The sequence below is a fragment of the Equus caballus genome, chromosome 1 (assembly GCF_041296265.1).
Source record: "Equus caballus isolate H_3958 breed thoroughbred chromosome 1, TB-T2T, whole genome shotgun sequence".
NCBI classification, from domain to species: domain Eukaryota; kingdom Metazoa; phylum Chordata; class Mammalia; order Perissodactyla; family Equidae; genus Equus; species Equus caballus.
This window is the reverse complement of record NC_091684.1, coordinates 128,651,028-128,667,699: the sequence shown is the minus strand read 5'-3', so window position 1 is coordinate 128,667,699 and position 16,672 is coordinate 128,651,028. Positions and strand designations below refer to the sequence as shown.

Genomic DNA, 16,672 nt, shown 5'->3' with positions numbered 1-16,672 from the left:
CAAGGACAAAGGGAAAGAGAGGTGACGATGGCAGATGAAAGATGTCAGCAAAATTCTGCAAGCTGGAAAGCAGGTGGTCAAGTAGCAGCTGACCTGGTGGAGCAGAGAAAGCTGAGAGCCGAGCCCTGCAGGGAGAAACCTCCCAGCAGCAGACCCTGGAAGGGCTCAGGAATTAGGGCCCCAGGGACCCCTGGAGGCCAGGGTACCAGCAGGACCGAGGACGAGGGCCTGACCGAAAGTCACTAAGAACCCATCAGGCCTAGATCCCCTCTCCAATCCTGTGTGGCTAGGTCATGGCCACCTCCCCACCTGGCAGGGTAGGAGGGTCACTCTGGAGGGGGTGAACCAGGGGATCTGGCCCAGTTGAAGGCCCAAGGCAGAGGGATCTACAGAGAAAGGGGACAAGAGCAAGCCTATAAGAGGAAGGCTGAGCACCCGCCAAGCCCCTTCCTCATCTGGATGTCAGAATGCTGTAGCCAGACTGACACCCTCCCAGGAAAAGACTAGAGAATCCCTCCCTGGGGAAACTGAATCACTCAGGAAGATGATCCCAGATACTGCCATGTGAAGATCTCCCACAGAAATAGCCCCATCCTGACCAGTCCCTCAGCAATGACTCAGGAAAGTCCTGTCCAGGCCACAGACTGCCCAGCTGGGATCCCAGTGCCTCCTTCCATGCAGCAAATACAGCCAAGCCATATTAGGGAAAACCTTTACCATGAAAGGAAGAGATACAAAAATAACTCAAAGGCAAGAAAGCATTGCAGGGAGCAAAAGAAAAAAATAAAATCCATATAAGCAATAATCTTAGAGAGGTAAGAGCAGACACTGTACTCATGAAACAAGAACAGGATAATAGAAAGGAGTATTTAGTGAATAAGAAAGTTCAAGAAGTTACAAGTACAATAGAGGGCAGGCCTGGTGGCACAGCAGTGAAGTGCCCACATTTCGCTTGGGTGGCCCGTGGTTCACCAGTTCAGATCCCGGGTGTGGACATGGCACCACTGGTCCAGCCATGCTGTGGCAGGCGTCCCACATATAAAGTAGAGGAAGATGGGCAGGGATGTTAGCTCAGGGCCAGTCTTCCTCGGCAAAAAGAGGAGGATTGGCAGTAGTTAGCTCAGGGCTAATCTTCCTCAAAAAAAAAAAAAGTACAATAGAAAAAAAATTTAAATCTAATACAAAGGTTGTAAGGAAAATACAAGGATGTCTTCCAGAAAACAGAGATGAAAAAAAAGTAAAAAATAAGAAAGTGCAAGAATAGCTGAATAGTAAGGGTTCCAGAAGGAGAAAGTAGAAGAGAGATGATTACGAAATAAATAACACAAGAACTGAAGGACACGAGTTTTTAGATTAAAGCGTCCACCAAGTGCCCCACAAAATAAAAATAGGCCAAGGCAAATAATTGTGAAAGTTCAAATCACCAAAAAAAGAGAGAAAGAGAGAGACAGAATATCCTAAGAGAGAGACAGGGAAAATCTAAAAGCTTCCAAACTTATTAAACAGTCACGCACAAAGGCCTGGGAATCAGACTGGTATGGGACTTCTCAAGAGCAAAGTTAGAAGCTGGAAGACAAAGGAAAAGTGCCTTTGAAATTCTGAGCAAGAACGACTTCTAACCTAGATGTTGATATCAAATCAAACCACCAACCAGCCCTGAGGGAAGAATAAAGACACTTTCAGACAAGCAAACCATCTACCTCCATGTACCCTTCTCATAAGGCTATTTGAGGAAGTGCTCCAACAAAACAAAGAAGCAAACCCCTCTAAAAAAGGGAACATAGTATCCAGGAAACAGGAAGACCCTGCATGACAATTTCAGGGCAGATCTAGAAAGCATGCAGTCCAAACTGGAGGAAGAGGTTAGAGGCAAGTCGGGGGGAAGGTCCAGGAAAGAAGGAACTGTTAGATGAGGATGTGCCAGAGATAACCTTCTGGAAAATAGATTAAGAGACATTTTATAGAACTGTTGGAGATAAGACTTAAGAGGGGCATCTTGTTAAGAGGCCATCTTGTTATATATAACAACGCTTGGTTCAGCAATATTTACACAATCATAATAACAAAAATACTAAATATGGACTTGATCAAAATGTGTTAACATCCTATTGGGATGAGGGGGAGATGTGTGTAGGAAGTATCAGAAGGGGGCTAACTCCCAACCTGCCATTGTACAATCAACAGATAATATCTAAACTGAAAAATCAAGAAATAGCAGCCTAGAAAGGAATTTTGGAAATGTGAAAATAAACAATGTATGAAAAAGGGTTAAAGTTCAAAGTAGTTGCCTAGAGAAAAAGAACGGAGGGTGAGGAGGAGTGGGGCTGGTGATTTAAAGTGCTGCTGTTGCCATCTTGAATTCTTACTATCTTTGAACCTGTGTCTTGTAAGCAAGTATCACGGGACAAAGGAGCACGTGTCTGAGCAAAGGAGATGCACGACGTCTGTGTCCACCATTCCTGCCACCTCAGCATGGTGTCCCAGGGGACCCACAAGGTGTGGGAGCTCAGTGAGACTCCCAGCAAGCAGAAGATGCATGTGTTATGTCTGCACTGAGGAGACAGGACTGACGGCCCCAGAGGCCACCCTCTCCCTTTGAACCAGAACTTGCTTCACACGCAGAAAGAAGAGCATGACGTTTTAGGAAACATGAACAACCAAGGAACCCTATCCTCCTTTGCTACTTATGTGCCTTCCCCATATCAGTCAACCGCTGCGTTGGAATGAGGGGCAGAAGGAAAGGGACAGTGGGGCAGCCATACTCCCTTTCTCTTTTGGTCTTTCCTCACTCATTAGTGAGGTGAAGGTGGAGAGTGCTGGGTGAGCGTGCACGTACTAAGAGGTGAAACAAAACCAGGCAAGTGAGTTTTGGACAGCATTCCCATTGTTCCCGTAAATGTGACCTATGAAAAATGAACTGGGTCATTTTGGTGATTCCACATATGAGATCAAGGCTCCTATATTTGCATTTAAAACTGCCACCACACAAAATAAAGATGAATGGTAAAATTTATGCTAATAATTTAAGTTTTTAAATTTTCCTTTGGGCCAGCCTGGTGGCACAGCAGTTAAGTTTGCATGTTCCACTTCGTTGGGTTGAGGTTCACTAGTTCAGATCCTCGGCACGGACCTACACACCACTTGGCATGCCACGCTGTGGCAGGCGTCCCACATATAAAGTAGAGGAAGATGGGCATGGATGTTAGCTCACAGCCAGTCTTCCTCAGAAAAAAGAAAATTTTTTCTTTACAACAATAGTAATCAGCAAATAAAAAACAGTATAACAAACGAAGAGAATGTGAAAGAAAGGAAAGCTTTCTATTTCCATACCTTGAATGGCCCTTCTTTCCCTGCCTTGCACTGGACCCACCGCCACGTGCCCAGCCCTGCACCTCCTCCAGCCTCATTTCCTAATTTGGCTCCCAGAGCCTCACTCACTATACTGTTGTTCCCTGAAACCGATTCTGCTCCTCCACGTCCTCGGGCCTTTGCTAATGCTTCCTCTTCCAGCAACACCACTCCTCTCTCCTCTGTACATTTGTGAACGCCCGCTCATCCTCCAAGATGTAGCCCAGGTGGCCCTTACAGGAGGACATTGGGGACCCGGTCTTCATCTTTATCGGGGGCCCCTCTTTGTTTCCCTCTACCCTGGCACTGCATTGCATCTCCCCATTAAACCCTGAGCTCAGGGTCATGGACAAGGCCTGGGGGCTGGGGAAGGGGCTTACTCGAGGAACCTGGTGATGTACTGGCGGCTGCAGCGGGACCAGGTGAGGGGGGCGGCGTCGTACAGGAGCTGTGGAGACATGATGAAAGCCCGTTTCCCAATGGGCTCACAGTCATTGCCGCTTCCGTCATGCTGAATGCCAAAACTGTGTGAGAGCACAGGCCCCAGGGGCAGGTGAGCCAGCAGGAAGCAGCCAGCCTGCCCCTCCCCTAGAGGTCTGCAAGGTGCTGAAGACTGGCTCCTAGGGATGGCTCCGCCACCAAACTGCTGTGTGGTCTTGGGAAAGTTACATCCCCTCTCTGAGCCTCAGTTTCCTTAATCTAAAATGTGGATGTGATAGCTAGTATCCCACGGAGCCCTCCTTCAAATGCACCAGCCTGAACCTGAAATGAGCTCACTCAGTCCGCAAACTGCCCAGTGCAGCATTATTACTCCTGGAGAGAGGCTCAGAGAGGCTAAAGCACCAGCCAAGGTAATGGCAGATTTGGGGCCAAGGACTCTTTCTATCGTCACAGGCGGGTTCAAAGCCCTGCACACATGGCTGTCACTCAGGAAGCCCAGAGCATCTGAATGAGGACCCCAAAACCTCTGACCAACAGAACTCTCTGTAAGCCTGCCCTCACTGGCTCCTGGACAGTCTAAGATGCTGCCATGTTCCCCAGTTAAACAGCCTGGCACAGATGGCTGGGGTTGTGGTCCACATTCCAACATGAGAGCCTCATGCAGGTGTCAGATGGAGGGAGCCTTGGACGTCACTGAATCCAACCCCCTCAAACAACAGGGAGCACACAGAGGCCCAGAGAGGGCAGGGCACTTGCCTAGGGTCACAGAGCAATCAGGAATAGGGGTATAGTGGGGACCAAGAGTGAAAAATGCAAGCACTGAGGGCAACGGGGAGGGATAGCCAAAGACCTATGGTGACTTTCTGGCCTATGCCAGCCCCGCTTCAAATAAGACTTACTCCAGGCCAGCCCCAGAGGCACCCTGGTGGGCCTCTCTCCTGTTTAACAAGGAAGTAGCCTGACTTGGGGTCGGGGGTATGGAAATGACAGTGCAAGGACAGCATGTGGCCATGCCAAGTCAGGGCTTCCTCCCCTGGGATTTTGTGGACCAGGCCTGGCTGACTGGTGCCCCTAGGTTGGGAAGTGAAGCTGGGTTCTTAGTGTGGCAGTGGGGGGCGGGTGAGGTACCTGTGCCCAAGCTCGTGGGCCACGGTGAAGGCCAGGGGCAGGCCTGTGTCCTCGTTAACGCTGCAGCTGCGATGTGGCTGGCACATGCCCGCCACATGAGACAGGCCCAGGGTCTCGCAGGGCTGGTTCATGGCTGCACACAGGTCCTTCCTGCACACACATAGAGAAAGGGCCCTCAGGGTGACCTAGCCAGGTGCCAGGCCCAGCCGAGCTGAGGGGACCAAGGAAGAGCTCCTGCTGACCCCAAGGGAGTGAGGAGCGAGAAGGATGCCCCTCCCATCACCCCAAGACCAGGCCAGCAGCCATGTGGAAAGCAGATGCCCTCACTCACACAGGACACCTATTTGGGCCTGTGGAGCAGAAAATTTTGGTTACTGTCCCAGCGAGGGTGCTGCCAGAAGCTGCCAGAGCTCAGTGGAAGGAAAACGACTCTACCTGGAGTTCAACAATACTACCTCTGAACAGATGCGCAGCTGTCAGAGGCTGGGGTTGGGGCGTGGGGGGGCGGGATAGGGCAGTTAGGTGGCCTTGGCTACAGAAGAGCACGAGAGACCTTTCTAATGGAACTGTTCTGTCTCTAGACTGTGGTTGTGGCTACAGGAACTTACACATGTGATAGAACTGCAGAGAACCGAATACACACACACACCTGTGTGTGTAAAACTGGTGAAATCTGAGTGAGGTCTGGGGATTGTGTCAGTGTCCATGTCCTGGCTGTGCGTGCACTATAGTTAGGCCAGAAATTACCACCGGGGAAAACGAGACGAAGGGTACAGACATCTCTGTGTATTATTTCTGACAACTGCATGAACCCACAATTATTTCAATGTAAAAAGATCTCCCCAGTGCTGACAGAATCGAGCCTTGGGTCAAAGGTGTGTAAACTCTCCTCAAAGTCAGGCTCCCTGAGACACGGGTGTCTCCCCTCTTCCTGGGGCTTCTCCCTGAGGGTCAGGTAGCACCCCACTCCGAACCAGGCTCTCCTGGCCCCACCCCCGCCTGTCCCTCTGCAGCGGGCAGCACCTGGTGAGCAGGATGGCAGTATCGTGGTGCAGTGGGTGGGCGTCCCCCTTCATGTTGATGCTTTTCTGCCACTTGCAGAAGCTCCTCAGGGTGTTGTCCGCATGGTGTGTGATCTTTAGGTCCTTCTAGGGGCAGAGAGCACAGTCACTCACGCCTGCCCCTGGGCTCCGAAGGGTTAGGCCCAATTCTACTCCCGACAAAGGCAGGCAACAGAGGCAAAGGCGGGGAAAAGGGAGGACAAGCTGCCAGCCTTGTGGCCCCAGTCCAGCTTCCAGTCTGACCACCCCTCCCGCAGGCACCTCTCAGGGGGAACCTGAGAAAGGGTCAGCCAGAGACTTGGGGGTGACAGTGACACTTCCTGGCCCAAAGAGGCCCTCGCTGTACCCTCCCACACAGTGCAGCTCAGGTAACACGAGAGAGGAGCTCTGGCAGCCAATGCCCATCCCAAGGGCAATGTGGGGCCACAGGAATTCTCACCTCCTCATCTTCCAGCAGGACCAGGCGCACGATGGTGATGTGGATGGGGTTCCCAATGCTGGGGTCGTGAAAAAGGCCAGCCACCTGCCCAAGAGATGGGGGTCAAACTGTCACCCTGGATACAGGATATGGGCAGCCACTGTCTACCTCCAACCCACCCGGAGGGATGCACACCCACGTTCACACACAGGAGAGCTCACTGAGTGCACACAGGCTGGGCACACGGACAGTGCGTGCACACGTGCCCATGGATGACATGCACACACGCTTCCCCAACCCCGCAACGGCAGAACTGGGGAGCACCACAGGGCCTCCCAGGCCCCTCCCTGGCCCAGGCCAATCCTGAGCACCAGTTTGGGAACTGCTTAAGTACCAATGCCAACTCACACCGACAAATGCTGGCCCCCTGACCCATCTCAGGGCCCTAGTTTGCCTACTCTGCCCTGGGCTGGGACAGCCCTGCAGCCCCCTCCTGCCCAGGGGACCAGCATCCAGGGACGTAGAACTCCTGTGAGGTGTGAGACCTGGGCAGAGCCTGCGGGAGGGGTGCAGTGGGCGCAGGCTTGTGGAGTCTCCCCACTGCCCTGCTATTCCATCTTTGGTGGGGCCAAAGGGGCAGGCGCGGTCCGTCAGTGGCCCCCACGGCTGCACAAGGGCTCCCCACTCAGCCCCTCAGAGTCGGCCACCCCTAAAGATGGATGGTGCACCGAGGTGCCAGGAAGTGGGTGGGGAAAGTTCTTTGCTCTTTTAAAGCTCCCTCAGAACAAGAAAGAGGCCAGCCCATGACTGGGGACAGGTGTCAGGTTCCTGGCGGGCAGAGACAGCAGGACAGGCCAGTTGCAAGTTGGCTTCTAGCAATTCCATCAAGAAAAATCATACTCGAACAGGAATGGACAAAACGCAGACTCTTAAGAGGGTACAAAAGCCCCTGATAATGGGCATGAATTACACTTTCAGAACCCAAGTCAGGAATGGTGAAGACAGTGACGCCCTGCGCCTCCGTCCACACCCCCACACAAGCCTCCACACACCCCCTTCCTCCTCACATCCAACTGATTTTGCCTCTTAAACTTTGCCTGAATCCACCTCTTCTCTCCATCTCCAACGCCACAGCCCAGTCCAGGGCACTAGCATCTCGTCTGGCCAGCTCTCAAGGTCTCCTGACGGATGTCCCCACACACTCTGGCCCTCCAGCCCACCTGCAGCCTAGCAGCTCAGTCATCTGTCATTGAAATGCAAACCCAATCACCATGCCTTTGCTTAAGGCAGTAGGTAGCCCTTTGCTGTCCACAAGGTGAGGACAGAAATTCTGGCCCTGGCCAGCAGGCCAGTGTGGTCTGGCCCCTGCCCGCCTCTCTGGCCTCACTCTTTCCCATGACCTCTCAGTCCCTGGCTCCAACCACTGTGGCTTTCTCTTGGAATCCCATGATTCTTCCTACCCCAGGGTCTTTGCAGATGCTTTGCCCTCTGACCTTCCCTCTCATCTTTCCCAAGTTATCTCCTACCCTCCTACCAGCTCTCAACCCTCCACCATGTCTTCTTGGGAGCCTTTATTTTACCCAACACTCCCAAAGCACAATGAACTTGTCCTTCCTAGCACCCTCTGCCATTGCACCTTCATAGTCATTAAAGTGATGGTTTCATTAATGTCTATGTCCCCCATAAGCTCCATGGGACCGAAGGCTGTGTCTGTGTGGGCTCCCTCTTACAGCCACAGTGATCCATTTGGTACCTGGCACCTGATGGGCACTGAAGAAATAGTGGCTGAATGAATGAATGAATCTTGAGCACTTGCTAAGTATTTCTAATGAATTATCTTATTTTAAAGAAACAGGAAAATGAGAAAAGCAACCTGGAGAAAGATTAAAAGAACAAGTCTTTCCTAGACTACAGTCAGGTGAACTTGGCAGCAGCCCCCAGGAAAGTGGCTCTGGAGGATGAGAAACCCTGAGGGTCTGCTGAAACCTGCCCCATCTGGCCTACCCTATATCCTGAGTGAGGGCTGGGGGCATCTTTGTGCCACCAAAGCCCCTCCTTCCACGCGTCTAACACCTCTCACTGCCTCCCAAGAAGTATGGAGGCAAAACGGGCACTGGGAGGCACTGGAAGGAGGCAGAGTCGTAACTGGTTGACCACCTCAACCAAGGAGTGTCTGTTAATGGCCTGAGGTCAGTGTGGGGTGTTTCCACCAGATAAACGATACCCAGGGAAGTTGAGCCCTGTTCTGGTGCAGGACCAGAGAGCAAGCCTGGGGTGTGCAGCGTTTGTGAAAGTAAGATCTGGGTGTCATAGGTAACCATAAGCTCCCAGTGAGCTGACAGTATGACACAAGCCACTCAAAAAGGGCCTGTGACTACAGAGAGCATGAACGGAATTGGGGATGCAAAATGGGGTAGGCAGGGGGGCCTGTCTTGCTAGGCTTGGAGCAGAACCACCTGAGCTCCCAGACTCGGTGGCACAGAGACAACACTGACAAATTAGGGCTTGCAGGAGGTCCTAGGAGAGAGGAGTAAGGCTGTCCCGAAGGTGGCTGTGGGGCTGGAGGGCAGATGCTACAGCAGCCCTAACAGCCGCAACTAACACTGACGGAGCCTAACCCATACTGTCCTCGTGCTGGGAGCTTTGTGCGCATTAGCCCATTTTACCTTCCTACTTCCAAGGCAGGCACAACCCTCCCCTTTCACAGATGAAGAAACTGAGATTCCAAGAGAGGGTGAAGCGAGGGTCAGAACCCAGGCAGGACTGCCCCAACACCCCTGCTCTTACTTCCTAAGTTTGGAAAACGGTGCCTGCCTACTCTCTTAGGGCTTTGAGGGGCATATTAGCTTTGACAGTTCTGAAAAGTCTTGCAGTAAACAAGACTGTGTTCCTTTTTTTAACCCTGTGTTGCCAAACTTCTTCAACAGTGACATCTTTTTTCACAGAACACTTATTAGCATCCTCTGGAACAAGTACTTCCTGGAATATTCTTTGGGAAATGCTACAGTGAGGCAGTTTCCCGAGCACAGGATCCTATTCTTATACATCCGTGACCTTACCCTTGGCGCAGAGCTGGCACCCAGCGAGTGTGTGTTAGATGAACAAACTTCCGCTCCAGAGGGAAGAAGGGGGTAAGTTCTCCCCATCCCCACCACTCTGTTCCCCCACGGTTCTAGCCCACTCCAGCCCCCACAGTTACCCAGCTGCCCCTCTCTGGGGCAGGTTAAGGGGCACAGAGGGCAGAGTCGGGCTTTGCAGGCAGAGAGGCCTGAGCTTCAGTCCCAGCTCTGCCACTTACTAGCTGTGTGACCTTGAGCAAGTCTCTTGGCCTCTCTGAACTTTTGTTCCCTCAACTATAAAATTGGGGTGAGGCTTAGATGAGGCAGTGGGTGTAGAACACTGGGCAAGAAGGAGGTGTTCGCAAGGCTCCAGCCCTTCTCAGACGCTGGCTACATGCCATCCTTTGCCCCTGCCGAGTCCTACTGCCTCCCCACGGTGTCTAGCACTGTGAGGCTCATAGGTGCCCAATTCTATCCTAACCAATGCTGCACTTGCCAGCTCAGGAAAGGCTGATACGATCCAGGGCAGGTAAACGTGACAGCCAGACCCCTCTTCCTCCAAGATGGGGCTCAGCAAGCGAATGTGTGGGTCCTGTGAGCCTGGATGGGAAGGCAAGAGGGGCTAGGCCCTGGGGCCAAATGCTTGGTCCCTGTCATCTATGGGATGTCATGGGGGAGCCTGAGGGGCTCAGTACCTGGCCCACTGGGAACACTCAGAGAAGCTGAGGTGAGATGAACCCAGTTAACCACTGGTGGCTCCAGCCAAGCTCCTGGCCTCCTTCAGGCTGAGCCCTGAGTGGTGAGAATGGGAGGGAAGAGGACTCATGGCCTGGGAACATGGCCATACCCACTCCCCAGCCCAGGGCCCAGGCCCTGCTGTCCAGCAACAGTCCTCCTCGAGCCCTGGCCTTTAGTGGTTCCCCTCCCTGGGCAGATGAGGCTAAACAGAGGCTTGGCTGGGCCTGAGAGGCCTCAAGTGCCAGGCAGAAGGCTGTGGCTTTTATTTCATAAGGAGCAAGAAGCCAACAAGGTGGCCAAGTCAAGCAAGAACTGGCCCAAAGCTGAGCTTGCCGATGAGACTGGAGCAGCGGAGCCTGATGACCATGGATGGAGCTTCTTCCTTCCTCCGAGCCCAGGCTTCACAGATATCAAATGGTTGCCCAGAGAGGGCCGGCCTGGCGGCTCAGCAGTTAAGTGTGCACGTTCCACTTCGGCGGCCCGGATCCTGGGTGCGGACATGGCACTGCTTGGCAAGCCATGCTATGGTAAGCGTCCCACATATAAAGTAGAGGAAGATGGGCATGGACGTTAGCTCAGGGCCAGTCCTCTTCAGCAAAAAGAGGAGGGTTGGCAGCAGTTAGCTCAGGGCTAATCTTCCTCAAAAAAAAAAAGGGTGGCCAGACACCAGACAACCTCAGAGGGCACTTCCTTGGGAGATGCAGGAGGTGAGGGGCTCACACGCAGGAAGCAGCATATGACCCTGGCCCCAGTGCAACCCTTAGACATCATCTGGCTGTAGAGCACACGTCCCTTGCCCTTCCCTCAACCACCCAGCCCAGGAGAGACACACCGTTGTGCAGTGGCCTGCCCACTGGGTGGCCTGCCAAGGATGCCAAGGGCAGAGATCTTTTCTCCTATGGAGTGGCAGAAAGCAGCTAGGCAGCCTGAGGCCTCCCACCTGCATACCCGGGATAGTAGCAGGGACGGAGTGGCTGGCACCGCAGTCAGCTCCAGCAATCACCAGCTCCAATCAGCCACAGCGCCCCAGGTAGGACTTAGAAGACCTGGGCTCCTATCCAGCTCTGCCCTGCCTCTCTGAGACCTGGGCAAGTTACTCACCCTTTCAGGGCCTAGTTATCTCAACTGTCCCATGATGTCAAGAGCAGTATACCAACCCCATAAGGTATCATTGTCATCCCCAGTTCACAGATGAGAAGGTGAGGCTCAGACAGGTAAAGTGGCTTGCCCAAGGTCACCAGCTAGTAGACTGCAGAACTAAACAGATCCTTCTAACTCTAATGCATGCTGGTGTCTCAGGCCAGGCCTGGTCTGATTGGGCACTTCTGTCCCCAGTGCCCAGCACAGGTCATGGCACAAAGGAGGGAGGGGTCTGTTCAGAGCGGTATGAATGAACCAACCTGTCTACGAACTCTCGCAGGCAGGCACAGGCTCAAGGCTACCTTGGACTCCCCTCCCCCAGCTCCAATCCTGACAGCAGGTAGAGGCAGCCTCCCAAATGCCAGCTGAGCTAGTGAGGTGGTATGACACCCAATGGTGTCTTCACAGCAGCCCCGACGGCCCCACCTCTGCCCAGGCTCTCTCCTAGCGACTCCCTAAGGGGCCCCCACACCCTCCTGGACTCAAGAGCTTGGAGGCTGTTTCTTCTGCTTTGGGTGGTAAATGTGAGAGCCAGAGCATGCCCTACACCCAGCCTCTGTACCCTGCCAACACCACCCCCCGGAGGCCCTCCCCACCCACCACTGCCCACAGCCTGAAGCAGCCTCACCATGTTCATGATGGTCAGCACGTAGCTCTCGACATGTGGCTGCCCATGGTACTCCACCATTTTGGCATCAGCTACCACCAGGGTCTCCACCCACTTCTCTTTGCTGACTGAGCGCTGGTGTAGACGCCTTGGCCGCTGCTGCCGCCACTGCTGCCGCTGCTCCCAACGCTCACGTCGGGGTTCCAGCTCTGGGGACGCTGTGGGCCCCAGATGGGGTGGGGGTTAGCTGCCAGTAGAAGGGCCCAGGGCACACATCTCAAGGGCCTCTCCTCAGCGAGCTGTCTCTGGGGCAGCAGGAAGAGTGCTGGGATCAGAGGCAAGAGGCCTGGACTCCCGTCGTGGCTCTGCCCCAGACCTGTGCCGTATGACCCTAACTGGTCACTTCCCTTCTCTGACCCTGGGATCCCCAAGTATAAACAACCTCAGAGGATGACCTCGGGGGGGTCAATGAAATGGTAGATATGAATGCAATAAATTACTGTGCGCACATGATGACTCCCGGGCCCCTATCTCCCCAAGTTGCTCTCTCCCCCACTGGGGGGTTAGCACATGCCAGCACCTGCAGACCTCGTGGCCTAACCCCCAGCCTGGGGAGCCTGGCCAGGACCGAGCCCGGCTGACCCTACCGGAGACCTGTTCTACTGCCCCAGGCTGCCCCCACATCAGACGAGTAAGCACATCTTAGAAGCTAGGGAAACTGAGGCCAAGAAGCATGCCTCTGTGGATATTTGTTCCAGCAGAGAGAGTCCCTGATCTGTGGGCAGCTTATGAGGTTGGGGTGCTAGCCAAGCAGTCCTCAAACCCCTACAGCCCTTCATGGGCAGCTCCTTACCTGAACTGGCCAGCACTATGGCCACTCTGCAGAAGAGGTGCTGATGCCACACTCTAGGTCCCCAATAATAATGGTTAGCTATTCTGGGGTGGACCAGAGTGGGGAGGGGAGGGAGGCTCCTGGCTAGCTGCCCTGCAGGGGCTGGGTATGGCCCGGCCTTGCCTGGACACTTGAGGAAGAATGGTTGGTGAGCTGGAGGTGCTACAGAAAATGAGGGGGTAGGGGGTGGGGAGAGGCTGATCCTCGAGTGGGGGAGGTAGGCGAGGTAGTAGCAAGAGGGGTCAGGGGGTTGAGGCAGGGGGTCAGCTGGGGCAGGCTTGACATGCCTCAGGCCCATGGCACACTTGGAGGGCACAGGTTATGACGATACGTCTGTCAGTCTCTCTGTGTCTCTTTGGTCCAAGGGGACCCAGGCATGGGGATGTTGAGAGAGGCTTCTAGAAAGGACCTCCATGTTCCCGGGCCCATCTCTTACCCCAGAGCTGGCGGCAGAGGAACATACCTTGCACCCCACAGGTGCCTGGAGCCCTGGAGTCACCTGGCTCTGTTCGCCTCTCAGGGGCTTGGCGCTTGTATATCACATGGGGCTGGGCACGGCCAGGCTGGGCTGGGACACCGTCCAGGGGCTCAATGAAGTAATGCTCGTCGGAGAGCTGGAACACACCTTTCTGGGGAAGAAGCACCAAGGTCCCACGGGGAGGGCTGGCACTCAGCTGCTCTTCCCAGAGGCCCGTCCTGCCCAGCTGAGCCCACACTGCTCCCACCACCCCTGACTGACCCTGGACACACTGCACTTTCTCTCTCTGAGCCTTTGTTCACTCTGTACTGTCTGCCTGGAATGTCCTTCCCTGCCATTTCACACAGTCAAAAGCTTCCAGGCTGAGCTCAAAAGCCACCACTCCCAGGAAGCTGCTCCACACACCCACCACACCCCTCACCCCATTAGGAGTGTGAAATGGGTCTTTGTCCAAATCTAACAAGATGGCGTCTTCCACATAGTCCCAAACAGCCGTCCTGAGCCGGGCAGCCTGTGCCCGCCTCCAGGCCACACTGCATCTCCTTTGCACACCAGCCATGTCCAGCCATTGTGTCCTCTACCAGCTGGCCATAGCGTCTGACCTGCCCTCAGTCTCCCTTAGGCGATAAATCACTCCAAAAGCAGCTCCACCTACATCCAAGCCACAGAGATGCCCATGGTCACCAGGACATCCTTTTCCCTGGTCCCAGGGCCTGCCAGAAGCTGGCAGGTGTGCCTTGGGCATATCTGCCAGCATTCAGAGGGGCCAGGGCAGGGAGAAGCCTTGGGAAGCATCTTTGAGCAGCCTACACCCGCTGAGGCACCATCCCCAACTCTCCAGGTTTTACCTCCCTGGATACCCCCTACTGGCACCAAGTCTGCCCTTGGGGCCACACAGGGCCAGAGAGCCTGGAGTGCCACAAAGTACCTCAGCAGCTCCAGGGGCTGGAAACCTGGGTGTGAAGACAGATTCCAGCACTGGATAGCTGGGTGACCTTGGGCAACTTCCTCTGAGCCTGTTTCCTTATCTGTGAAATGGAACAATGCCCATATGCACAGCTGCTGCAGATGCTCAATGAGATTAACGGTAAGGGAAAGGGACACATGCAGGCTGCATAAATCAGAAATTTTGCTGGGCAGAAAGGTTCTCAAAGGCCCAGACGTCCTGCAGCCTGTGATGTGGGCTGTTGTGTTATTAGGCACTGTCCTACCACAGCCCGTGGCTTTTTGAGCAATCTGAGCGGAGGGCCCTCCTGGGAACAGCAGACGGTGGAGAGTGTGCACACATCAACTCTTCATACCCCACCGGTGGAGAGCTGGGAGGGCAGGGCTGGCCACCCACCGAGAGCAGAAAGGGGCCTTATCCTGCCTGGAGTGGGAGCAGCTCCAACCCAGCACTCAAGCAGAGGAAGGCGATCAGGGCTGCAAACAGTCCCTTCAACCCTGACAAAGCCAAGAGGCCAAGGTCTGCTCTCCCGGGAGGAAGGTAAAGGCAGGGCTGCGGGTCCTGGAGAAGAGCAGCCTGAAGGGATCGGTCGGGGTACAAAGCCCTAACTTATGCTCCAAAGGAAGAGGGGCTCCAGACCTGCAGCTTCAACATTATCTGAGAAATTGTCAGAAGTGCAAGTTTTGGGGCCTGGCCCCGAGCTATCCCATCAGACACTGTTTTAACAAAGCCTGTGGGTTATTCTGGCTCACACTAAAGTTTGAGAACCGCTGTCCTAGGGAACAACGAGGCCTGTGTTGTCACTCCCATTACACAGGCGTGAATACTGAGGCTCAGAGAGGAAAAGCGAATTGGCCAAAGCCACCAGGCAAGCCTGTGGCCAGGCTGGGGGCATCCCGCGTCCCGCCAGCCCACCCCGCGCACGCTCACCAGGCCGTCGCAGGCGCTGACGGCTGCCAGGCCGCCCTCCAGCTCCGGGTCCTGCACCTCGCCCAGCAGGTGGCAGGCGGGGGCGCGGGCCCGGATGTGCGCGCGGCCCAGGCCGCCGCGCCGCCGCGTCTCGCTCACGAAGCCGGGCGCCAGCAGGTGCGGGTTGGCGGTCAGGTTGAAGCGCAGCTCGCGCCCGCGGTACTGCAGCTCGTAGAAGGCGGGCGCGGCGCGGCGCGCGGCCACGTCCCGCTTGCGCAGCGCGCGCGGCCACAGCTCGTAGGACAGGAAGGAGCCCCCCGCGTCCACGCGCACCGGGTGCACGATGTCCAGCGCCGCCCGGCCCCCGGCGGCGATCCCTGCAGGGAGACAAGCACGCGCGGCGCTGGGTCCGAAGGGCTCCGGGTCCTGGCTGCTCGCCACGGACCAGGGTGCGGAGCGGCCAACGGAGGGCGCAGCCGGCTGAAGTCAGAGCGCGCGGATTCAAACCCTCACCGTGCCACCCGCCGCCTCTGCTTTCACCTCTCCGTGCCTCGGTTTCCGCATCGCGGTTATCGCAATAACCTCTTAACAGGTCTCCCTGCTTCTATTGCCCACCTTGGGTCCCCCTCCCCATCTGCTCTCAACATGGCAGTCAAACCTATCTGATGATCATGGCCCTTCTCTGCTCAAAACCCTGCAGTGGCTCCCCTCTCACCAGGGCAGAAGACAATGTTCTGGCAATGGCCTGTGAGGCCCTAGGCAAGGTTACCTCGACAATCTGATCTCTGCTACACCTCCCGAATTCCCTCCACTCAGCCCACTGGCCTCCTTGCTGTTCCTCAAACAAGTGAGACGCTTCTGCCTCAGGATTTTGCATTGCTGTTCCCTCTACCTGGAAAACACTTCCCTAGGCCATACTAAACCTCTCACCTCCTTGAAGTCTTTGCTCATCTGTCTCCTCAGTGACACCTTCCCTGACCACTTTATTTTAAAATGACAACACCCTGTTTCTCCCTATCCCCTCTTTTTTCCCCCCATAGCACTGTCCACATACTGTATCGCTTAACGTTTTTATTATTTTTTCTATTTGTCTGTGTCCTCCCTTTCCTCCCAAAGTAAACTCTAGGAGGACAAGAATCTTTACAGTTTTTGTTTGTCGAAGATTTTAAGTGCCAGAAAAGAGAGTTTAGAAGTTCATAGTTTCTCAGTAACTATTTGTTGAGTGAATCTACAGATGGGAATGGGAATGATAACAGCTTATACTCGGCTCTGTTGTGGGATCAAATGAACGGACCTACTCCACATATCACAGAGCCTGGCCCACTAAGCTGAAGATGATAGCAACTATGATTAGGTCAGGTGGCTGAGGGTTCTGCATGTCTGTAGGCCTCCTGAGATGGAAGATGGAGGACCACCCAGGTGGGGCTGCCTGGCCCCTGACAACTATCACTCAGGAGGGGCAGCTCTGCTTGCTTTCTTTTACATGCAAGAGTTCATCTGAAGAAAA

The 16,672-nt window shown here is 54.6% G+C and overlaps 1 protein-coding gene across 3 annotated transcripts in view; it reads right to left on the bottom strand.

The window, feature by feature from the left end:
* Positions 1-16,672, bottom strand: part of ADAMTS7 (ADAM metallopeptidase with thrombospondin type 1 motif 7) — a 46,911-nt gene that overhangs the window by 22,654 nt on the left and 7,585 nt on the right. For 2 of the 3 annotated variants that reach the window (XR_002811436.2, XM_023652504.2), the window contains 7 exons: positions 15,187-15,542; positions 13,296-13,461; positions 11,962-12,158; positions 6,418-6,501; positions 5,941-6,065; positions 4,918-5,067; positions 3,729-3,872 (listed from right to left, as the gene is read on the bottom strand). Coding sequence is in view for 2 of the 3 variants with exons in the window: in XM_023652504.2 (XP_023508272.2) it covers positions 3,729-3,872; positions 4,918-5,067; positions 5,941-6,065; positions 6,418-6,501; positions 11,962-12,158; positions 13,296-13,461; positions 15,187-15,542 (1,222 nt within the window). In the remaining variant the exon portion in view is untranslated. The remainder of the gene's footprint in view (positions 1-3,728; positions 3,873-4,917; positions 5,068-5,940; positions 6,066-6,417; positions 6,502-11,961; positions 12,159-13,295; positions 13,462-15,186; positions 15,543-16,672) is intronic. The other variant, XM_023652506.2, reaches the window with a different exon arrangement.